Source organism: Scyliorhinus torazame, chromosome 11, assembly GCF_047496885.1.
Source record: "Scyliorhinus torazame isolate Kashiwa2021f chromosome 11, sScyTor2.1, whole genome shotgun sequence".
NCBI classification, from domain to species: Eukaryota; Metazoa; Chordata; class Chondrichthyes; order Carcharhiniformes; family Scyliorhinidae; genus Scyliorhinus; species Scyliorhinus torazame.
Window position 1 is genome coordinate 110,458,279 of NC_092717.1, and position 19,007 is coordinate 110,477,285.

General features: G+C 41.5%; 1 protein-coding gene and 1 non-coding gene across 3 annotated transcripts in view; both read right to left on the reverse strand.

The window, feature by feature from the left end:
• prex2 (phosphatidylinositol-3,4,5-trisphosphate-dependent Rac exchange factor 2) overlaps positions 1-19,007 on the reverse strand; it is an 825,781-nt gene that overhangs the window by 32,393 nt on the left and 774,381 nt on the right. For both annotated transcript variants that reach the window (XM_072467618.1, XM_072467617.1), the window contains one exon: positions 2,590-2,692. In XM_072467618.1, the coding sequence (XP_072323719.1) occupies positions 2,590-2,692 (103 nt within the window). The remainder of the gene's footprint in view (positions 1-2,589; positions 2,693-19,007) is intronic.
• Positions 10,586-10,657, reverse strand: trnac-gca (transfer RNA cysteine (anticodon GCA)). The gene has a single exon. It is a non-coding gene; the product is annotated as a tRNA-Cys (tRNA).

The following is a 19,007-nucleotide window of genomic DNA, read 5'->3' on the forward strand; positions in this document are numbered from 1 at the left end:
TGCAGTGCCATCATGTATTTTCCACAGGATTATATACAAAGGACTGGGAGGAAGGGAAGCGAGAAAGAAACGTAATCAATGTGTCTAAGGACATAATCAATTATCTGCAGCTAAGTAATAGCTGTAAATATATCATTAAGTCATTAATAATCTTTGACTAAATTGAAAACCGACAGGCCTATTCCTCTGCCATGCAAAATCATTACATTTTCATGTCTGCATTGTAATAAAATGTGCTTTCTTTAGTACACACCAAGATCTGAGTGCAATGAAGAGATCTTAATCGTCTTACTGCACCCACTGTTTGATGTTAAAATGAACATCCTTTTATGCTGGTTTGGTTTCCTTGTTATTACAGATTTTACAAAGAGTCATGAAGTTGTTAATAAATTGGGCATGCTAATTCACATAACTAATAAAATAATTTGTTTGGTCTGTCAATGTTACATTGTGAAAAATTCAGAATCGTTTGTGTGAAGATTCCCTGGACCAAAATGATAGGACCTCTAGACACATCAATCTTCTCTCTCTCTCCAATAAAACATTATGGAGCTGGTCTTACATTACATTTGCTAACCCGTCAAATAACTTGCAGTGAGCAAAAATAGCTCCATGATTTATTTGGAATAATTCAGTAAATTATTTGTAAATTATAAGAATTCATCTGAAAATGAGTTGTGTGTGTGTATATATGAAATAATTTGGTATCTAACTGAAAAGGTTATAATATGAGAATGTGTTTCTGGGTAGTGCCTCACCAATTGAGAACACATTTCTATTTGTTTCCAGGCCAAGTACAAAAAAATATACCTAATAACAGAAATCATTTTCTTACTGGTGAGGAGCACAATAATTAATAAGCTTAGTAATATGTCACTGGGTGTCACATCATGAATTTCTATATTTGGTACACGAACTGAAGCCTGCTGGAAATTTTCATAAATCCTGGGAGGACTCCACAGGTTCTGAGTGGATCTGAGCATTAAAAAAAAAAATCCCTTGCCCTATTATAACTGAGTTTGTAAGACATGGCAAAAGAACAACCAGAAACTGAGACACATATAGGGCAGAATCTTCCCATAATTTGTGTTGGTTTCAGCAAGAAAATCAGTGTGTAGCTCTCCAGTTGCACAGCCAGGTTTTCTCTCCAGATCTCTCTCGCTGTACACAAGAGGCCAGGTACATGATTTCTGCCGTCACTGACAGGGCAGGGCCTGATTAAGCTGGCAATGCTGGCTCCACCTTCTTTAAAAGGTACCCTGATCAGCAATTGGGATAAAACACCATGGACACGGGTGGGTGGGTGGGGGGGGGGGGGGGGGGGGTTGCACACAAGCATCAGGGTGACCCCACTGCACATGCACACATAGCCTTGGAAGTAGAGAGATGAAGTCGACCTGTGCCTGAAGCAGAGTAAATGTTAGATCAATTGTCCTTGACGCAGCCTGCGATTGGGAGCTGGTATTCAGCAGTTTAAGACAAAATTGGAAAGGGGGGAAATATGACGATGATATATTTAGCTGAAACTAAAGGGAAAAAAAATCTTTCAATGCTTTCAATAAATGACAGATACCATCTTGCAATTAGCTTGGTTGAAGTTTGAAACCCTGGAGAACAATTGGAAACCAAAGGCATTTTCTGATGTTTTAAACCTCTGCATAGCAGTCACAGGCCACTTGTACTGGAGCTGTGAAATCTAATCTCGCGAGATTTTAAAAGGAGGTGTGTCATTTGGAAGGAACCCTTAAAGGATAAGCGAAGCTGGAACACTGAAGAAAAGTGTATTCCAGAGAACAGTGGTGTACCTTTGGTTTGGTCCGAGAGAAAAAGTGAATGAACCTTCAGGATTTTGTAAGATAATTGGGGCGGAAGTACAAGTAGAACAGAGTTCATAGCAAACATCATTATAAGCTGTACCATTAAGTTAGTGGTGCTTGTTTTGTTTAATTTCTTTTTGTTTAAAAACATGAAACCTTGTGGCTTGGTTCTATCAGTTGTTTGCTCGGTGTTTAGACTTTTTTCTTTCTTTAAATGTTTATGGTCTAAACAGGTTTGTGAGAACCTGATCTTCTCCCCTTTCTTTCTTTTATAACAATTGGAGCAGTAAGGTTAGTTTTCCAGTCAAACTATACTTGGCTATTAGATTTGTTCCCACTTCACAGGCTTCCATGGAACAGGCAGAAAATCCCATAATGTTTCGCTTGGGATTATTGGACAATATCAATAGTATTTAAAAAGTCCACCTCAGAATTATATTGTGATCATCTGCAATAATCTCATGTATACAAAATATATATTGTTTTATCCAATGATTTGAAAAATTCAAACTCCATTTTTATACATTTAGCTTGACAGCATTGAGCTATATGGTAAGTGGCTCCTTGGTCAAAAGGACTGAATCAAGCTCCACAATTGGCTCAGCTGGTAAGTCTGCTTTAGGTAGAACTAACTGGAGGAGGAACAACTCAGAATTTTCAAGTCTATTATGATACCTTGTGACAAAATAGTTTGGTCATCAGGGATCAGACAATACATTTTTAAATTAAAAAATGGTTAACTTGAAAAACATGTAATTTTCTATTAATGTACCTGCTTCCTCATCATATCAGTAGCCTGCATTATGTAACGTGGAGGTAGCCCATGACATCTTGCAAGAACAATTGCCTGTTCTAGAGTGACACTTAGTGTACATCTGGAAGAAAAAAGATATTAAATCAAAGGATATTCCTTTGAGATTAGATACATTTTTCCGAAAAGTTGGAAATCTTAAATTGTCAACAAAATTTAAAGCTACGCTGCAGATTTAAAAATATATTAAGCAATTTAAAGTTTCCCCAGCTTTGATCATTTTTCTAGCTACCCTGCTGAAATTAATGTAATTGGATCCATCTTCAACTTATTAGGATTTCTAAAAAGCTGACCTGAATGTTCACTGCTACACATATGCCAGAGAGTTTGATGAAGAAAGACTATGGTGCATATTTTGCTGTGGGAATAACAGGGAAGCTTCAAAATTCACCGTTATTTAAGGATAAATAGGACAGCAACCTCCAGTGGCTGCTAATGCACAATTATTTGTAGAAAGTACTTGTCTGAGATGCCCTGCTCCTTCAGTAGACAAACAATAACAGTATCTCCACCCAAAGACTCAGCAGATATATGGAGTGTGTGATTAATGTAAAAATGTTATATATTGTGCCAGTAATGTTACTTAAAAACTCTGGTTTAAAATATAGACATTATGCAGCTAAAGCTAAAATTAAAGGGTAGTAAAAGGTGAGGTAATCATTCCAAACATTTACTTGGTTACAGATAAAGGGCTAACAGAATTGTGTTTTGATTACTGGAGGTCCCTGGAGTTTGGATAATTTGTGTTACTTAGTCCTAACAAAGCAAGTCATGGGACATCTTAGTGGAATACAGATTATGTAATTAATCGGAGGAGCCAGGTCTGTCTGTAGTTTTACAGTTTGCTACAGGATTTGTGTTTGACCAGACAGAAGTGTGCTGGATCTGCTCTTGAAAGAGTCTCTTTCTAAAAGTATTTACAAAGATAAACGAGTAACCTGTTCAGTTATCTTCATTTAAAATGGCATTTGAACTGTATTGGGTTGCTTAATTAAAATTAATAGCAAGTGTAGATAATTTCAAGTTTTTCCTTTTACTTAGGAACTGTTTAAGTGATCACTGTAAAGCTATTTCTTTGATGTCAACGTGGTTAATTCTGTGTTTAAAAGTTTTAACATATGATACCTATCGGTCAGAGTTATCAATTATGTAGTGAAGTATCCTTTCCACACAGTTTTACAAAATGGGATCGATGCATCTGCGCAGGCATGTTGGTGAGGATGAGGTCTAGTATGTTTTTCCGTCTTTGGTTCCTTCACCACCTGCCACAAACCCAGTCTAGAGGGCTTTGTCAGTTGTGGTGATGGCCATTGACGTCCCCTACCCAGAGTGGTTTGCTAGACCATTTCAAAGGGCATTTAAGAGACAACCATATTGCTTTGGACTGGAGTCACATGGAGGTCAGACCAGACATGGGTGGCAGATTTCCTTCCCTGAAGGACATTTAATAAACCAGCTGGATTTATTTTTACAACAATCAAATGTTTTCATGGTCATCATTAAACTTTTAATTCCAGATATTTATTGGATTCCATTTCCACCATCTGCCATGGGAGATTTGAACCCGGGTCCCCAGGGAATTATCCTGTGTCATTGGATCACTAGTCCAGTGACAATGCCACTGCCTCCCCTATGACATATTGTCATAAAATCCTCAATTTACCATTTGTAATCATATAATCTTTATTAGTGTTACAAGTAGGCTTACATACATTAGCACTGCAATGAAGTTACTGTGAAAGGCTCCGAGTTACCACATTCCGGTGCCTGTTTGGGTACATAGAGGGAGAATTCAGAATGTCCAAATTAACTAACAGCATGTCTTTTGGGACTTGTGGGAGAAAATCGGAGCACCTGGAGGAAACCCACACAGACACTAGGAGAACATGCAGACTCCGCACAGACAGTGACCCAAACTGGGCTTTGAACCTGGTACCCTGGCGCTGTGAAGCAACAGTGCTACCATGCCACCCATAAAACCTAGACCAGGGAAGTTTTTCCATTAAGGGGCTACATCAAGGTAAATGCATAGTTAAACGCACAAACTGTAGACTTGTCCCTGCATATTGTTAAGGTAACTCTCCAGCCCTAATAGGGAGAACCTAGCCGGAGAGAATCCAGCTAAACCAGGCCAAAGCGCATCTCATGTCGGGAGTTCGGTGCAGGTCTACCGAAGATTTTAAAGATTAAGGACTAAAGCCAAGCAAGATGTTTAAAGATTAGGTCAGAACTGTACACAATCAGGTCTAAGGGCAAGGCACACCTATAGAGGCTGCTCAAAATGAAGGACCTCAGTCAATACAAGTGATTGAGCCACACCCCTCGGTACGTATATGTGATGATTTTCCAAGTCTCTATCAATCCCGGTACTGTGTGCAGAACAGTACCCTCTGTCTTTTTAATTGATTTTATTTGCTGGTTTGACTGGGGGCCAATATTTAAAAAAGTTGACCGTGGTCAACTTTAATCTCCAGATAAATCTCCAGATTCACAACAATATTTGACAATCGTGGCACAAAGGGCTATTCAGATACAAAAGACTTCTATTTAGCAACAAGTCTGCACCTGTGTTGTTCCAACGTGCCATAGATCAATTTCTAAACAGACTAGGAGTACAGTGCTACTTAGACGATATCCTAGATTCTGGAAAGAATGAAAAACATGTTCAAAATTTAGATGCTACACTCCAGAGACTTGAGGATTAAGAACTATTAATACAGAAGGATAAATGTGAATTCTTTAAACTTCCTATTGAATACCTGGGGAATGTCATGGATGAAAAGGAACTGCTATTCTCAAAACTTTACACAATTTATTGTGTGAAAACAGGAAATGGGTGGATCAGTACAAGGAGGCCTTCATACAAGCTAAGGAGGCATTACTAAAGTCAAGTCCTGGCACACTTTGATGCAACTGGCTTGCAAGGTGGGAGTAGTGGTTTCCACCATAACGCCCAATGGTGAAGAGGAACCAATAGTGTTTGCATCAAGATCCTTGAACAAGACAGGAATGAACTTTGCACAGATAGACAAGGAAACTCTGCGCATCATTTCGAGAATCCAGAGTTTCTGGACTGAAACTTACTTTACTAACAGATCATTGACCACTGGCAATAATACTGAAGCTACACACCAGTATTCCATCACCAGCAGCAAGCCTAATGCAGAGGTGGGCTTTGCTGTTGTCAGCACATATACAATAAAATATTGTCAATCAAATCTCCATGGGAAGAATGAGTTCCTTTCTAGATTACCTTTTTGCCTAACGAATGAACATTGGTAATATTTTCTATTTCGAAGAAATGTATTAATTTGTCCCGTGGTTACAGGAATGTGAGAAATGTACCAAAAATAATCCACCACCGTCAGAAGTTATGGACGTGGTACTTCATGGCAAGACCATGGGGGGCAACCCAGAGTTGAAGCCATATGTTATCCAAAGACTCAAACTATCTGTACAGGCTGGTTGTCTCCTCTGGGAAATGAGGGTCATCATTCTACCCTTGTTAAGGGAATGTGTCCTAAACAAACTTCATGAAGGTCATTGTAGGGCAGCATGGTGGCGCAGTGGTTAACACTGCTGCCTCACGGCGCCGAGGTTCCAGGTTTGATCCCAGCCCTGGGTCACTGTCCGTGTGGAGTTTGCACATTCTCCCCGTGTTTACGTGGGTTTCGCCCCCACAACCCAAAGATGTGCAGAGTAGGTGGATTGGCGACACTAAATTTCCTTAATTGGAAAAAATGAATTGGGTACTCTAAATTTTTTTTTTTTAAATTAATTTGCCATTCAAAAGTCTATGTCCTCGAAGAGAACAATATAAAGACTGGGTGAGATTTTTGCAAGATTGAATTACCCTGGACAGCTTGTTGGTGACAATTGTAGCCACCTGAGTTGGCCACTTCCCGACTTAAAATGGAGAACCGCAAAGGCTGAAGGGAAATTCAGCCAACACAGACAAAGACTAGCAAATACAGAAATCATGTGTATTGAAACCTGTAAAGAACCAGACAGCACTGAAACCAGCAGCCATCTGCATAGTAATGCAGCAGCCATCTACATAGTAATGTGTGATTCCCAGGCACAATGGCAACAGTTAAGGTAAATAAAGCCAAGCCAGACTCCTCGGCGCCAGCAGGAGCCAAGACAAAGGAAGGCCAACGAACATTTAGGGACCGCCTAGCAATCAGGGAACCGCTCCAACATTGGAGAAATCGATCCAAGTGATCGGAAAGTAGTCCAATCACTTGGAACCAGGAACGGGGTCCGCCCCAAAGGGCGGGAAGCCCCTGGGGACTATAAAGTAAAGCCCCCAAGTTCAAATCGTTCTTCTTTGGCAGGGTCACTCAGCAACTTGAATCAATCAGTGAGAGTGACCTGTCTCAGCTGCCGCCAAGCAAGTAAGTCTCAAGTCAATGCTCGCTTTGAGATAGGCGCTCCTAGCTACCAGTCCATACCAGCTTTTGAATCCTGCAGACTCAGGACCTGAACAAAAGGCCATTTGTTCCCCTGACCTGGTGGGCCAGTCCGAAGCTAAGTATAGGCCTTTTAGTGATAGGAATAGCCTAGAAAGTAGAGTTTATGCATGAGTAGTGATTTACTGTGTATAATAAATGTGTTTTGATTTGAATCTTATTAATTGGTGTGTTGAGTATTGATCATTACTTGAACTTGAACCTCGTGGTGGTATCATAAAGATACCTGGCGACTCTAGAGCAAAGGTTATAAAACAGAGCCAATTGAACCAACCAAAAGTTGGCAACACAATGGGCCACAGTTTATTTTGCAAGAATTCACAGTAGCTAAAGGAGAACCGAATCCAACATATCCACTCCTTATCTTGCCTCTAATGGGCTTGCTGAAAGGTTTGTTCAGACAGTGAAGCATCAATTGAAGGTAACAAGTGAGCAAGGATCATTGTCAATGACTAAGCCAATTCCTGATGAGACAGGAGTACAACACATTCCACCATTCAAGTTCTCCAGCATTACTCATGGTGAAATGACAGTTATGCTCAGCATTTGATTTGTTGAAGCCACCCAAGACCAGAGGAATTTTGAGAGGAAACAGCAGCAAAGTCAGGTTTTGTGATTTGAGAGCAGGGCTAAATGCAGTGTTGTTCATAAAGGTCAGGAAGTATTGGCAAGGAGCAGTGCCACCAGTGAAGTGGAAACCTGCCTGCACAGACCGGACCAGTCCCCTAAGCTGTTTAAATGGAGGATGGCATTTGTGTGGCGAAGACACGAGAGAGCCTACACCAAACTGTGTGCCAAGTGAAGACCTAGACGTTCCTGAGAACCTGACAATGAACTGTGGAAGACCGTTGCCCAGTTGAGGACACTTCAACACCGGTCAACCTGCAAATATGACTTTGACTCCAGTTGAGGATATGAGAAACACCAGAGATTGCAGTCAATGTGAAAAAGCAGACGCCTGAGTTTCTCCAACACCGCACAGAAATCTACATCCTCTGAAATGTCTAACTTGACTGTGCTAATTGTTCACATTGTAAATTTTGATTTTGATATTGTTTTCATTGCAAGAACCTCTAATGTTAAGGTGGGTGGGGGGGGGGGGGGGGGAGAGGAACTGTGATTTCATGTTTGTTCCTAGTTGGAACATGTGGTGTACCAATGTCATTGGCTATTTGCGCAGGTAACAGGAAGTCTATTTTTACAGCCTGTTGAGTAACACCTTTCCAATAAAGATCTTGCGTGTTTGTACATTCGTGGTCTGCAAGCCTATCCTTGAAAAAATACCACAAGAGCGGAGCATGCTACAAGGAACTGCTCCTCTAATCACAGTCCATTCCTTTCCCACTTTTCTGTGGGAGTGAAACTGTGATTGGAGGAGCAGCAACACTGGTGGTGGTCGTGAGTGTGCTCCGGAAAAAGAGGTTTTAGGGCAGTTGGGGAGGGGGGGGAGACTCACTGCTGCTCTGCATATTTCTTGTGTACTGTGCACACAGATCCTAAATCCCCTGTACAGAGGACATCACACTATATTTCCAATAACCCAAGCTCCAGTGCAGAATCCCAAGAATCTGGTGTAATAAATAGCTACACAGTTCATTCACTTCAATGCTGACCATAAAGTCCTGGTCATTAATATTTCCAAAGGTTTGGACAAACTGTGAAATGAAGAAACTCAGCAATATCATAACATGTGAATTTGAATCTGAACTTCATACTAGGGGTGCAGCAATATAAAGCAGGCACCGATATCCATGCTATAAAAAAACAATACGTTTGCTGAAGAATTTAAATGGGGTTTCTATTGAACTTGTGTTTAAGTAATGGCGGTTGAGTATTGGAAGCCTCCTGAGCACATAACTTCAGTAGTTGTCATCAAATGTCTAATAGATTAGATAATTTAAAAATTAATGTTATTGAGCTCTCATTTTTGACACACTGTCAAAGAAATTTAAATAAAATCATCTTTTTTCCGATCAAAAGATTCCAATAACCATGTTCATAAAAATAAAATTTGTAGCCTAAAATATGACCATGGTTCACCCTTCAGTCCCACACTCTGGAAAAAACATTCTCTAAGCCCATACACATTGCTTCCTCTCCCTAACTTCAAAGGCAGCCTGAAACCAATCTCCTTTCACCGAGCATTCAATCATTTTTCCCAATAATTCAGATGGTGGCACAGAGGTAATATCACCTGGGCTAGCAATCTGAGGGTGATGTCCGAGGGATCTGGGTTTGAATCCCACCATGGCAGATGGTGAAGTTTGAATTTCTGAAACCATTGTCAATTGTTTTAACAACCCATCTGGTTCACTGATGTCCTTGAGGGAAGGAAATATAACTTCTTGTGACTCTGAACAAGGGCAATTAGGGACGGGCAATAAATGCAGACCTAGCCCATGAATAAAAACAATGCTCAGTATCTCCAAGTTATTTAATCACATTCCATAAGTCACCCAGTCCACATAAAACTCAGTCGATTTTGGTACAAAAGCCAATTCTATATTTTGATTGTTAATTACATTTGCTTAATAATTAAATTAATGCTTCACTCTTTGGAACAAATGCAATTGTACTTAATTGGATACTGAAAATTGAGCTTCCTGCAGGCTCAACACAAGCAATGATGGAGAGTGGAGTTAATTTCCCAGAAAATGTAATTTGATAAGCAATCTGCCAAAGAAAGGGGACGAAATCAATCCAAACACTTGGCAGAGGTACATAAGAAGATCATCCCACCTTCACTGAGTACAGTAATTTGGATTTGGTGCTGTTGAATTACTTTCAATGTTGGAATTTAGTTCAGGTTCATAAATATGTTAATTTTTCATCCATTCTTTGTAATGAGAGAAAGTTCTGCCTGAGGTGGCGGCATTTCATTCAATACTTTAAAGAATTAGTCACCTATTATTGTTGGGGGAGGGAGGCAGACGTGGGTGTTTAGTATTCTTGATGGGGGTAGGTTACTTTTGTTGTGTTATAGGGTTGGTTGTGGGTTTCTTGTGTTTTATTAATATATCATAGAATTTACAGTGCAGTAGGAAGCCATTCGGCTCATTGAGTCTGCACCAGCCCTTGGAAAGAGCAGCCCACTGAAGCCCACCCCACCCCGTAACCCAGTAACCCCACCTCACCTTTTTTATTTTGGACACTATGGACAATTAATCATGGCCAATCCACCTAACCTGCACATCTTTGGTCTGTGGGAGGAAACCAGAACACCCGGAGGAAACCCACACAGGTACAGGGAGAACGTGCAGACTCCACACACGCAGTGACCCAAGCCGGGAATCGAACTGGGACCCTGGAGCTGTGAAGCAACTGTGCTAACCACTGTGCTACCATGCTGCCCTAAAAAGCATCTGCTTTACGTTCAAGCAGCAGATGATGTCTTAAAGTGTTTTCCAGACGATGGCAGCAAGCGGAGTTATTGTAAGGATTTTCTAAATTGTTGCAACAAAGGAAACGTGACAGCCAAACACCAAAGGGGGCACCTGGATTTGAACCAGAAACCTCGTGATCTGCAGTCAAATGCTCTACCACTGAGCTACACCCCCATACTTAAAGAAGCTTTTTTTGGTATCAAGCGTTTATGTTTTTCTGCTAGTTTCCTTTCGTAGTTCATCTTAGCTCTTCTGATTTTATTATTAGTAGTCTTTTGCTGAACCTTAAAGTTCTCCCAATCCTCCAGCTTACCACTAGCTTTTGCAGTATAGTGTGCCTTAGTTTTTGCCTTTAATGTCTTCCTTGACTTCCTTATTTAGCCATGGAACGTTTTTCTCCCTTTTACAATTCCTCTTCTTCTCAGGAATATGCTTTATTAAATTTTTCCAATTAAGGGTCAATTCAGCGTTGCCAATCCACCTACCCTGCCCATCTTTGGGTTGTGGGGCTGAAAACCACGCAGACACGAGGAGAATGTGCAAACTACACACAGACAGTGATCTGGTGCTGGTATCAAACTGGGTCCTCAGTGCCGTGAGGCAGCAGTTCTAATCACGGCGCCACCATGCTGCCTGTTTGTACAGTGCAATATGTATGAACTGCCATTTGGGCTGTTTGTGGTGTCTGTTATCAATGGAAAATTTTAACAAAATATTTTTTGACCCATTATTATAGTCATATACAGTACAGAAGAGGCCCTTCAGCCCATCGAGGCTGCACCAATAAACTAAATTAAATCTGCACTAATCCCATTTGCCAGCACTTGGGCCATAGCCTTGAATGAAAGTAATGACATTTCAAGTGCTTTTTTTGAAGGTTGAGGTTTCACCTCTACTACCCGCAAATACGATCACAGACCAGACCCCAACAGTGTCTAGGATAGTGCACCAAAACCCCAATATTTGGTTTATTTTAAGCCTATATGGAAAGAATGATTTGCTCCAGGAGTGAATGCATGGAAAGAAAATGAGGCTTTGGTATTTCGAAAACAAAACTTGATGATAAATAAAATATTAAACGTTTTAACTTCACACACAAAAAAGAACAGCTTACCCCTTAACACTGCTCCATCTCCCATTAAACAACAATAAAATAAACTTACAGCTCTCAATCCAGCTTAAACCAGCATTGCATGAAATAATACTTGTGTTATTATTGCGTTAGGGAGGTGGTGTAGCTCTGTTATTTAAAGATGACATCCAGGCAATAGTAAGGGAGACATCGGTGCTATGGAGGATACGGTTGAGTCCATTTGGGTGGAAATCAGGAATAGTAAGGTGAAAAAGTCACTGATAGGAGTAGTCTATAGGCCACCAAATAGTAACATTATGGTGGGGCAGGCAATAAACAAAGAAATAACTGATGCATGTAGAAATGGTACAGCAGTTATCATGGGGGATTTTAATCTACATGTCAATTGGTTTAACCAGGTCGGTCAAGGCAGCCTTGAGGAGGAGTTTATAGAATGTATCCGCGATAGTTTCCTAGAACAGTATTGTAGCCACCTAAAATGGCTGATTCCCGATTAATTTGGCCAAAACCCGATGTAAAATAGCTAACCGAAAAGGCTGATGGGAAAAGCAGCCAACAGGGCACAAACGGACAGCTGCAGACAGAACAGCGTATTCGGCTCTGGGGAAGTCGGCCCAGATCGAAACCTGCGACCATTAGCAGCACATCTCGCCAACATTGAGGGCATTTAAAAGTTTATTGGATAAACATATGGATGATAATGGCATAGTGTAGGTTAGATGGCTTTTGTTTCGGTGCAACATCGTGGGCCGAAGGGCCTGTACTGCGCTGTATTGTTCTATGTTCTATGTTCTATCAACCCAGACATGCAGTTTAATCGGCTATCCCCGGGAACAATTGCAACATATTAGCAATTGAATGCCGGGCCAGACCTCCCGGCGCCAGCAGTGGCCGAGACAAAGAAAGGTGAACGACCACCCCCCGATCAAGGAATCGCCCCATTATTGGAGCATATCGAACCCAGTGATTGGGAACAAATCCAATCACTTGGGACCAGGGTCAAGGTCCGCCCTGAGAGGCGGGAAGCCCCTGGGACCTATAAAAGATAGGGGCCAAGTTCAGATCGATCCTTCGCTCCCTTCTTCTCCTGCTCGCAACCTTCGCAAGAACCATCGACCAGCAACCGTAAGTTTGACTCCAGCGATCGCTACCCGATAGAGACTCCTAGCCATCGACCTGTGTCAGCATTTGAATCCCGCAGGCCAGACCCAATTCGATAAGCCATTCATTTCCCTGACCTGGTGGGCCATTCCCAAAAGTTAAGTATTGGCCAGTTGTGGTAGGTAGTAGTCTAGAAAGTAGGATTATTGTGTAAGTATTTATTGCTGTACATAATAAATGACCGTTGATTTTAATCTTACTAAGCGGTGTGCTGTCTTATTAATCATAACTAGAGCTTGAACCACGTGGCGGTATCAGAAAAATACCTGGCGGCTCGTGAGCAAAGGTGACAGAATTAGAGCTAATAAAACTAAGGCTAATAAGAGCAACAGTATGTAATGGAATCTATGAGGGAACAAGCGTCCTAGATCCGGTCCTGTGTAATGAGACAGGATTGATTCAGGATCTCATAGTTAGGGATCCTCTCGGAAGGAGCGATCACAATATGGTGGAATTTAAAATACAGATGGAAGGTGAGAAGGTAAAATCAAAAACTAGTGTTTTGTGCTTAAACAAAGGAGATTACAATGGGATGAGAGAAGAACTAGCTAAGGTAGACTGGGAGCAAAGACTTTATGGTGAAACAGTTGAGGAACAGTGGAGAACCTTCCAAGCGATTTTTCACAGTGCTCAGCAAAGGTCTATGCTAACAAAAAGGAAGGCCGGTAGAAGGAGGGAAAATCGACCGTGGATATCTAAGGAAATAAGGGAGAGTATCAAATTGAAGGAAAAAGCATATAAAGTAGCAAAGATTAGTGGGAGACTAGAGGACTGGGAAATCTTTAGCAGGCAACAGAAAGCTACTAAAAAAGCTATAAAGAAGAGTAAGATAGATTATGAGAGTAAACTTGCTCTGAATATAAAAACAGATAGTAAACGTTTCTACAAATATATAAAACAAAAAAGAGTGGCTGAGGTAAATATTGGTCCTTTAGAGGATGAGAAGGGAGATTTAATAATGGGAGATGAGGAAATGGCTGAGGAACTGAACAGGTTTTTTGGATCGGTCTTCACAGTGGAAGACACAAATAACATGCCAGTGACTGATAGAAATGAGGCTATGACAGGTGAGGACCTTGAGAGGATTGTTATCACTAAGGAGGTAGTGATGGGCAAGCTAATGGGGCTAAAGGTAGACAAGTGTCCTGGCCCTGATGGAATGCATCCCAGAGTGCTAAAAGAGATGGCTAGGGAAATTGCAAATGCACTAGTGATAATTTACCAAAATTCACTAGACTCTGGGGTGGTCCCGGCGGATTGGAAATTAGCAAACGTGTCACCACTGTTTAAAAAAGGAGGTAGGCAGAAAGCGGGTAATTATAGGCCAGTGAGCTTAACTTTGGTAGTAGGGAAGATGCTGGAATCTATCATCAAGGAAGAAATAGCGAGGCATCTGGATGAAAATTGTCCCATTGGCAGACGCAGCATGGGTTCATAAAAGGCAGGTCGTGCCTAACTAATTTAGTGGAATTTTTTGAGGACATTACCAGTGCGGTAGATAAGGAGAAGCCAATGGATGTGGTATATCTGGATTTCCAGAAAGCCTTTGACAAGGTGCCACACAAAAGGTTGCTGCATAAGATAAAGATGCATGGCATTAAGGGGAAAGTAGTAGCATGGATAGAGGATTGGTTAATTAATAGAAAGCAAAGAGTGGGGATTAATGGGTGTTTCTCTGGTTGGCAATCAGTTGCTAGTGGTGTCCCTCAGGGATCAGTGTTGGGCCCACAATTGTCCACAATTTACATCGATGATTTGGAGTTGGAGACCAAGGGCAATGTGTCCAAGTTTGCAGAAGACACTAAGATGAGTGGTGAAGCAAAAAGTGCAGAGGATACTGGAAGTCTGCAGAGGAATTTGGATAGGCTAAGTGAATGGGCTAGGGTCTGGCAGATGGAATACAATGTTGACAAATGTGAGCTTATCCATTTTGGTAGGAATAACAGCCAAAGGGATTATATTTTAAATGATAAAATATTAAAACATGCTGCTGTGCAGAGAGACCTGGGTGTGCTGGTGCATGAGTCGCAAAAAGTTGGTTTACAGGTGCAACAGGTGATTAAGAGGGCAAATGGAATTTTGTCCTTCACTGCTAGAGGGATGGAGTTTAAGACTAGGGAGGTAATGCTGCAATTGTATAAGGTGTTAGTGAGGCCACACCTGGAGTATTGTGTTCAGATTTGGTCTCCTTACTTGAGAAAGGACGTACTGGCACTGGAGGGTGTGCAGAGGAGATTCACTAGGTTAATCCCAGAGCTGAAGGGGTTGGATTACGAGGAGAGGTTGAGTAGACTGGGACTGTACTCGTTGGAATTTAGAAGGATGAGGGGGGATCTTATAGAAACATATAAAATTATGAAGGGAATAGATAGGATAGATGCGGGCAGGTTGTTTCCACTGGCGGGTGAAAGCAGAACTAGGGGGCATAGACTCAAAATAAGGGGAAGTAGATTTAGGACTGAGTTTAGGAGGAACTTCTTCACCCAAAGGGTTGTGAATCCACGGAATTCCTTGCCCAGTGAAGCAGTAGAGGCTCCTTAATTAAATGTTTTTAAGATAAAAATAGATAGTTTTTTGAAGAATAAAGGGATTAAGGGTTATGGTGTTCGGGCCGCAAAGTGGAGCTGAGTCCACAAAAGATCAGCCATGGTCTCATTGAATGGTGGAGCAGGCTCGAGGGGCCAGATGGCCTACTCCTGCTCCTAGTTCTTATGTTCTTATGTTACAAAACAGATTCTGGCTCTGATTATAGCCCCTTCAGACTCTGGCTGAATATCTTCAAATGGCTGCTTCAACTGGGTTGTTTCAGCCTCTTCCTTGCTTTGCTTTGAACCTTCCTACTGGGAAAGAAAACTGCTTTTTCTTGTGGTCAAAACAAGTAAGAGTTGCCAGATCAGAGGCAGACTTCACTTCCACAAGCCTTTCTCCAAAACATATCTTTCTCCACAGCTTTTCCAAAACACTCTGCCTCAATGCGGCAACATCCTAGTGAATCTCCTTTGCAACCTCTCCAGTGTAATCACATCCTTCCTAGAGTGTGGTGACCAGAATTACACACAGTATGCCAGCTGTGGCCTAATCAAAGTTTTGCACAGCTCCAAAATAACCCCCCCCCCCCACCCCCCACTTTAGAATCTATGTTAGGACTGACAAAGGTCCCGTATGCCTTCTTAACTACCCTATTAACCTGTCCTACTACCTTCAGGGAATCTGTGGACAAGCGTCCCAAGATCCCTCTGAGCTTCCTTGTATCCTGTCACTCCCTTTAATCCCTTGTCTTGTTACTCCTTCCAAAGTGAAGCACCTTGCACTTTGCAGGGTTAAATTCCTTCTGACCTATCTGCCTATATCTGCAACCCAAGACCGTCATCCTCATGATTAACCATCCTGCCAATCATCGTGTCATCCACAAACTCGCTCATCATATTTCTGCGCCCCCGCCCCCACCATATTCTCATCTATGTTATTGTTTACTATCACATCAAATAAGGGATGTAGCACTGATCCCTGTGGTATGCCACTGGACGTTATGTATTTTGATGTATCATTTAGTTTGTTTGCTGCTGAGCTCAAATGGCCATTTGGGGTTACTGACGTTCCTTCATAGGATATGTACAGTCGATCGAGGACAAAATCATGACCCACAATATTCTTAAATGCATTTAATCAATCTAAATATTCTGGCTCCTAAGGAGATGAAGGGAGATTTGAAAGTAAATACTCCAGTCTCAATCGCAGAACTATGAACTTGCCACAGGGTTAGGGCAGCACGGTAGCATGGTGGTTAGCACAATTGCTCCACAGCTCCAGGTTCCCAGTTTCGATTCCCGGCTTGGGTCACTGTCTGTGTGGAGATCTTTGGACTGTGGGAGGAACCCCTATGGGGATAGGGTGGGGCTGTGGGCTTGGGTAGGCTGCTCTTTCCAATAGCCGGTGCAGACTCGATGGGCCGAATGGCCTCCTTCTGCACTGTAAATTCTATGAACGAATGAACAAGAAACCTGAACAAATAACGGTAGCAATTTTGTTATCAGTGCTGGGGAAAGACTCCTACATCTTGCTTTGCACCCTACACCACAATGAGGAGCAGAAAAGCCAGTCTTCTAAAATTTTGGAGGCCTTGAAGACCCACTTTAAGCTGTCTACCAATGTTACTTATGAACAGTACCATGTTCAGCATCAAAGGTCAGAAAGCAGGGGAGAATCTTGATGAAGTATGTGATTGCATTGAAGCATCTAAAACAGCTGAAGGATAATCTGATTCGAGATATAATTGTTTTAGGATCAGATCCTGCCAAGAAAGCACATCTACTGAAGAGACAAAACTTGCTCTAAAGAAAGCTCTGAGGTGATCATTAATCAGTCGACGGGGCTTGATAGAACTGATGAGGCTTTGCACTGTGCTGAGTCAGTTCAGACCTTCCTAGCATAACAGAATGGAGAAAGGGAAGAACTATTTACCAGCAGAAAGATCAAGGTCAGAGTACTGAATGTACGTACTGCAGATGACACCAAACACAAGAAAAATGTCCAGCATGGGGAAAGCAGTGCCCGAATTACAAGAAGCTGAATCACTTTGCACACAAGTGTTTTGCTGGAAAGAAAACAAAGCCAATAAATGTGGTTGCTTGAGAGATGTCAGACGATGATTCTGACTAATCACTCTACACCAAGAACCGGTTGGCACCATCAAGTCTCCAGGAGAGAAATGGTTTGTGATTATTGGATTGATGACTGCATCAATTTAATATGAAGTGTCAGATAGACACTGGTGTCTCATGCACCATCATGACATTTACAGACTTATGTGACGTTATTTAAGATTGGGACCTGAAAATAAAGCTGTCAAATATAAAGTTGATGCTACATAATAGAACAATGTTCACCCCAAGAGGAAAAACTAAACTGAGAGCCCAATGCAACAGAAAGTAAAGGTCTACAGTTCCAGATAGTAACTACTCAGTAAAATCCACTCATCTCAGTTCAAACACGTACCAATGTACCAGAAGATATTTGCACAGTTTAATGCAGCACGACGGGCATTGACTGCTGAACAAATCCTAAAAAATTAAGATGATTTTACAGTACTTTGTCTTCCTGTTGAATATCATCTTGAAGCAGATGAGCATTAAACCAACTTGGCATCATCCGAACATTCCAGCTGTTCTCCAATCCAGCCTGAAGGACAAGATAGGGGAATTTGGAGATGGGAATAATCAACAAAGTAACCACTTCTACCGACTGGATTAGCAGCATGGTAGCAGCAAAAAACCTGGAAAACTGAGAGTGCGTAGATTCAAAGGACCTCAGTAAAACTTTGAAGAGAGATCTCACTACACCATGTCAATCATCAAAGGTGTCACGGGAATGTCACTTTAAGAAATGTTTGTCTTCTCAAGTGGCTGCAGTGATGTCAGTGTGTGGGTGGGGCTGGACTCTGGCTCTGCTTTTTACTTTCGTTTTGAGCTGGAAGCTGTTTTTGGCGGAGTTTTAGTTTCATTTTCAGTTGGAGAGCTGCATTCAAACAAAGGAGGTGTATTTTAGTCTCTCTCTCTACTGCTAAAGAATGTCTCCAGATCACTTGATGATTTCAAAGTAATACCTGTTTCTGTAAGGAATGCAAACCTATTGTCTTTGTTAAAAAGGGTCTTTGACTTATGGATGTTGTTAGGAAACCTAAGGATTACCTATAGAGTACTGTATCTTTGGGAGGGGGGGGGGGGGTCGGGTATCAGTGTTGGTAGTTGATAAGGTGTTTCCTGTGTGTTTATAAAATGTTAAATGAATTCATAGAATAAACATTGTTTTGTTTCAAAATACTTTAGATCTCTGTTGCAGGACACCTGTAAAGTGGTCCCTTGTGCTCCTCGTAACCAAAGTCTATTAAAGTTATGGGTCAGGTGAACTCCATGATATGCTTAGGTGTTCTCTAAACCTTGGCCCATAATAAAGGCATTTTGCAGCAACCTGCCAAACAATTTGTTGGAACTGTAAATTTTGATATCTGAGTTTCGTGCAAAGAGAAAAGGTAAGGAGGTGTCTACACTCTGGATTCATTAAGGTGTTGCTGTTATAATCTAAGATGGAGAATTGCCGAAGCCTGTGCAAACACCCTACTCATGCTACAGATCAGATGACGCTTCACCAGCAGGGATGTACTCACTGATACATAACATTTATACAAACCCACCTAAGCATTATCTCTATACCATATATACACAAAGAGAAATTGGTGGGGGGGGTTTCAGAAACCTCCTAAGGCAGTCTATT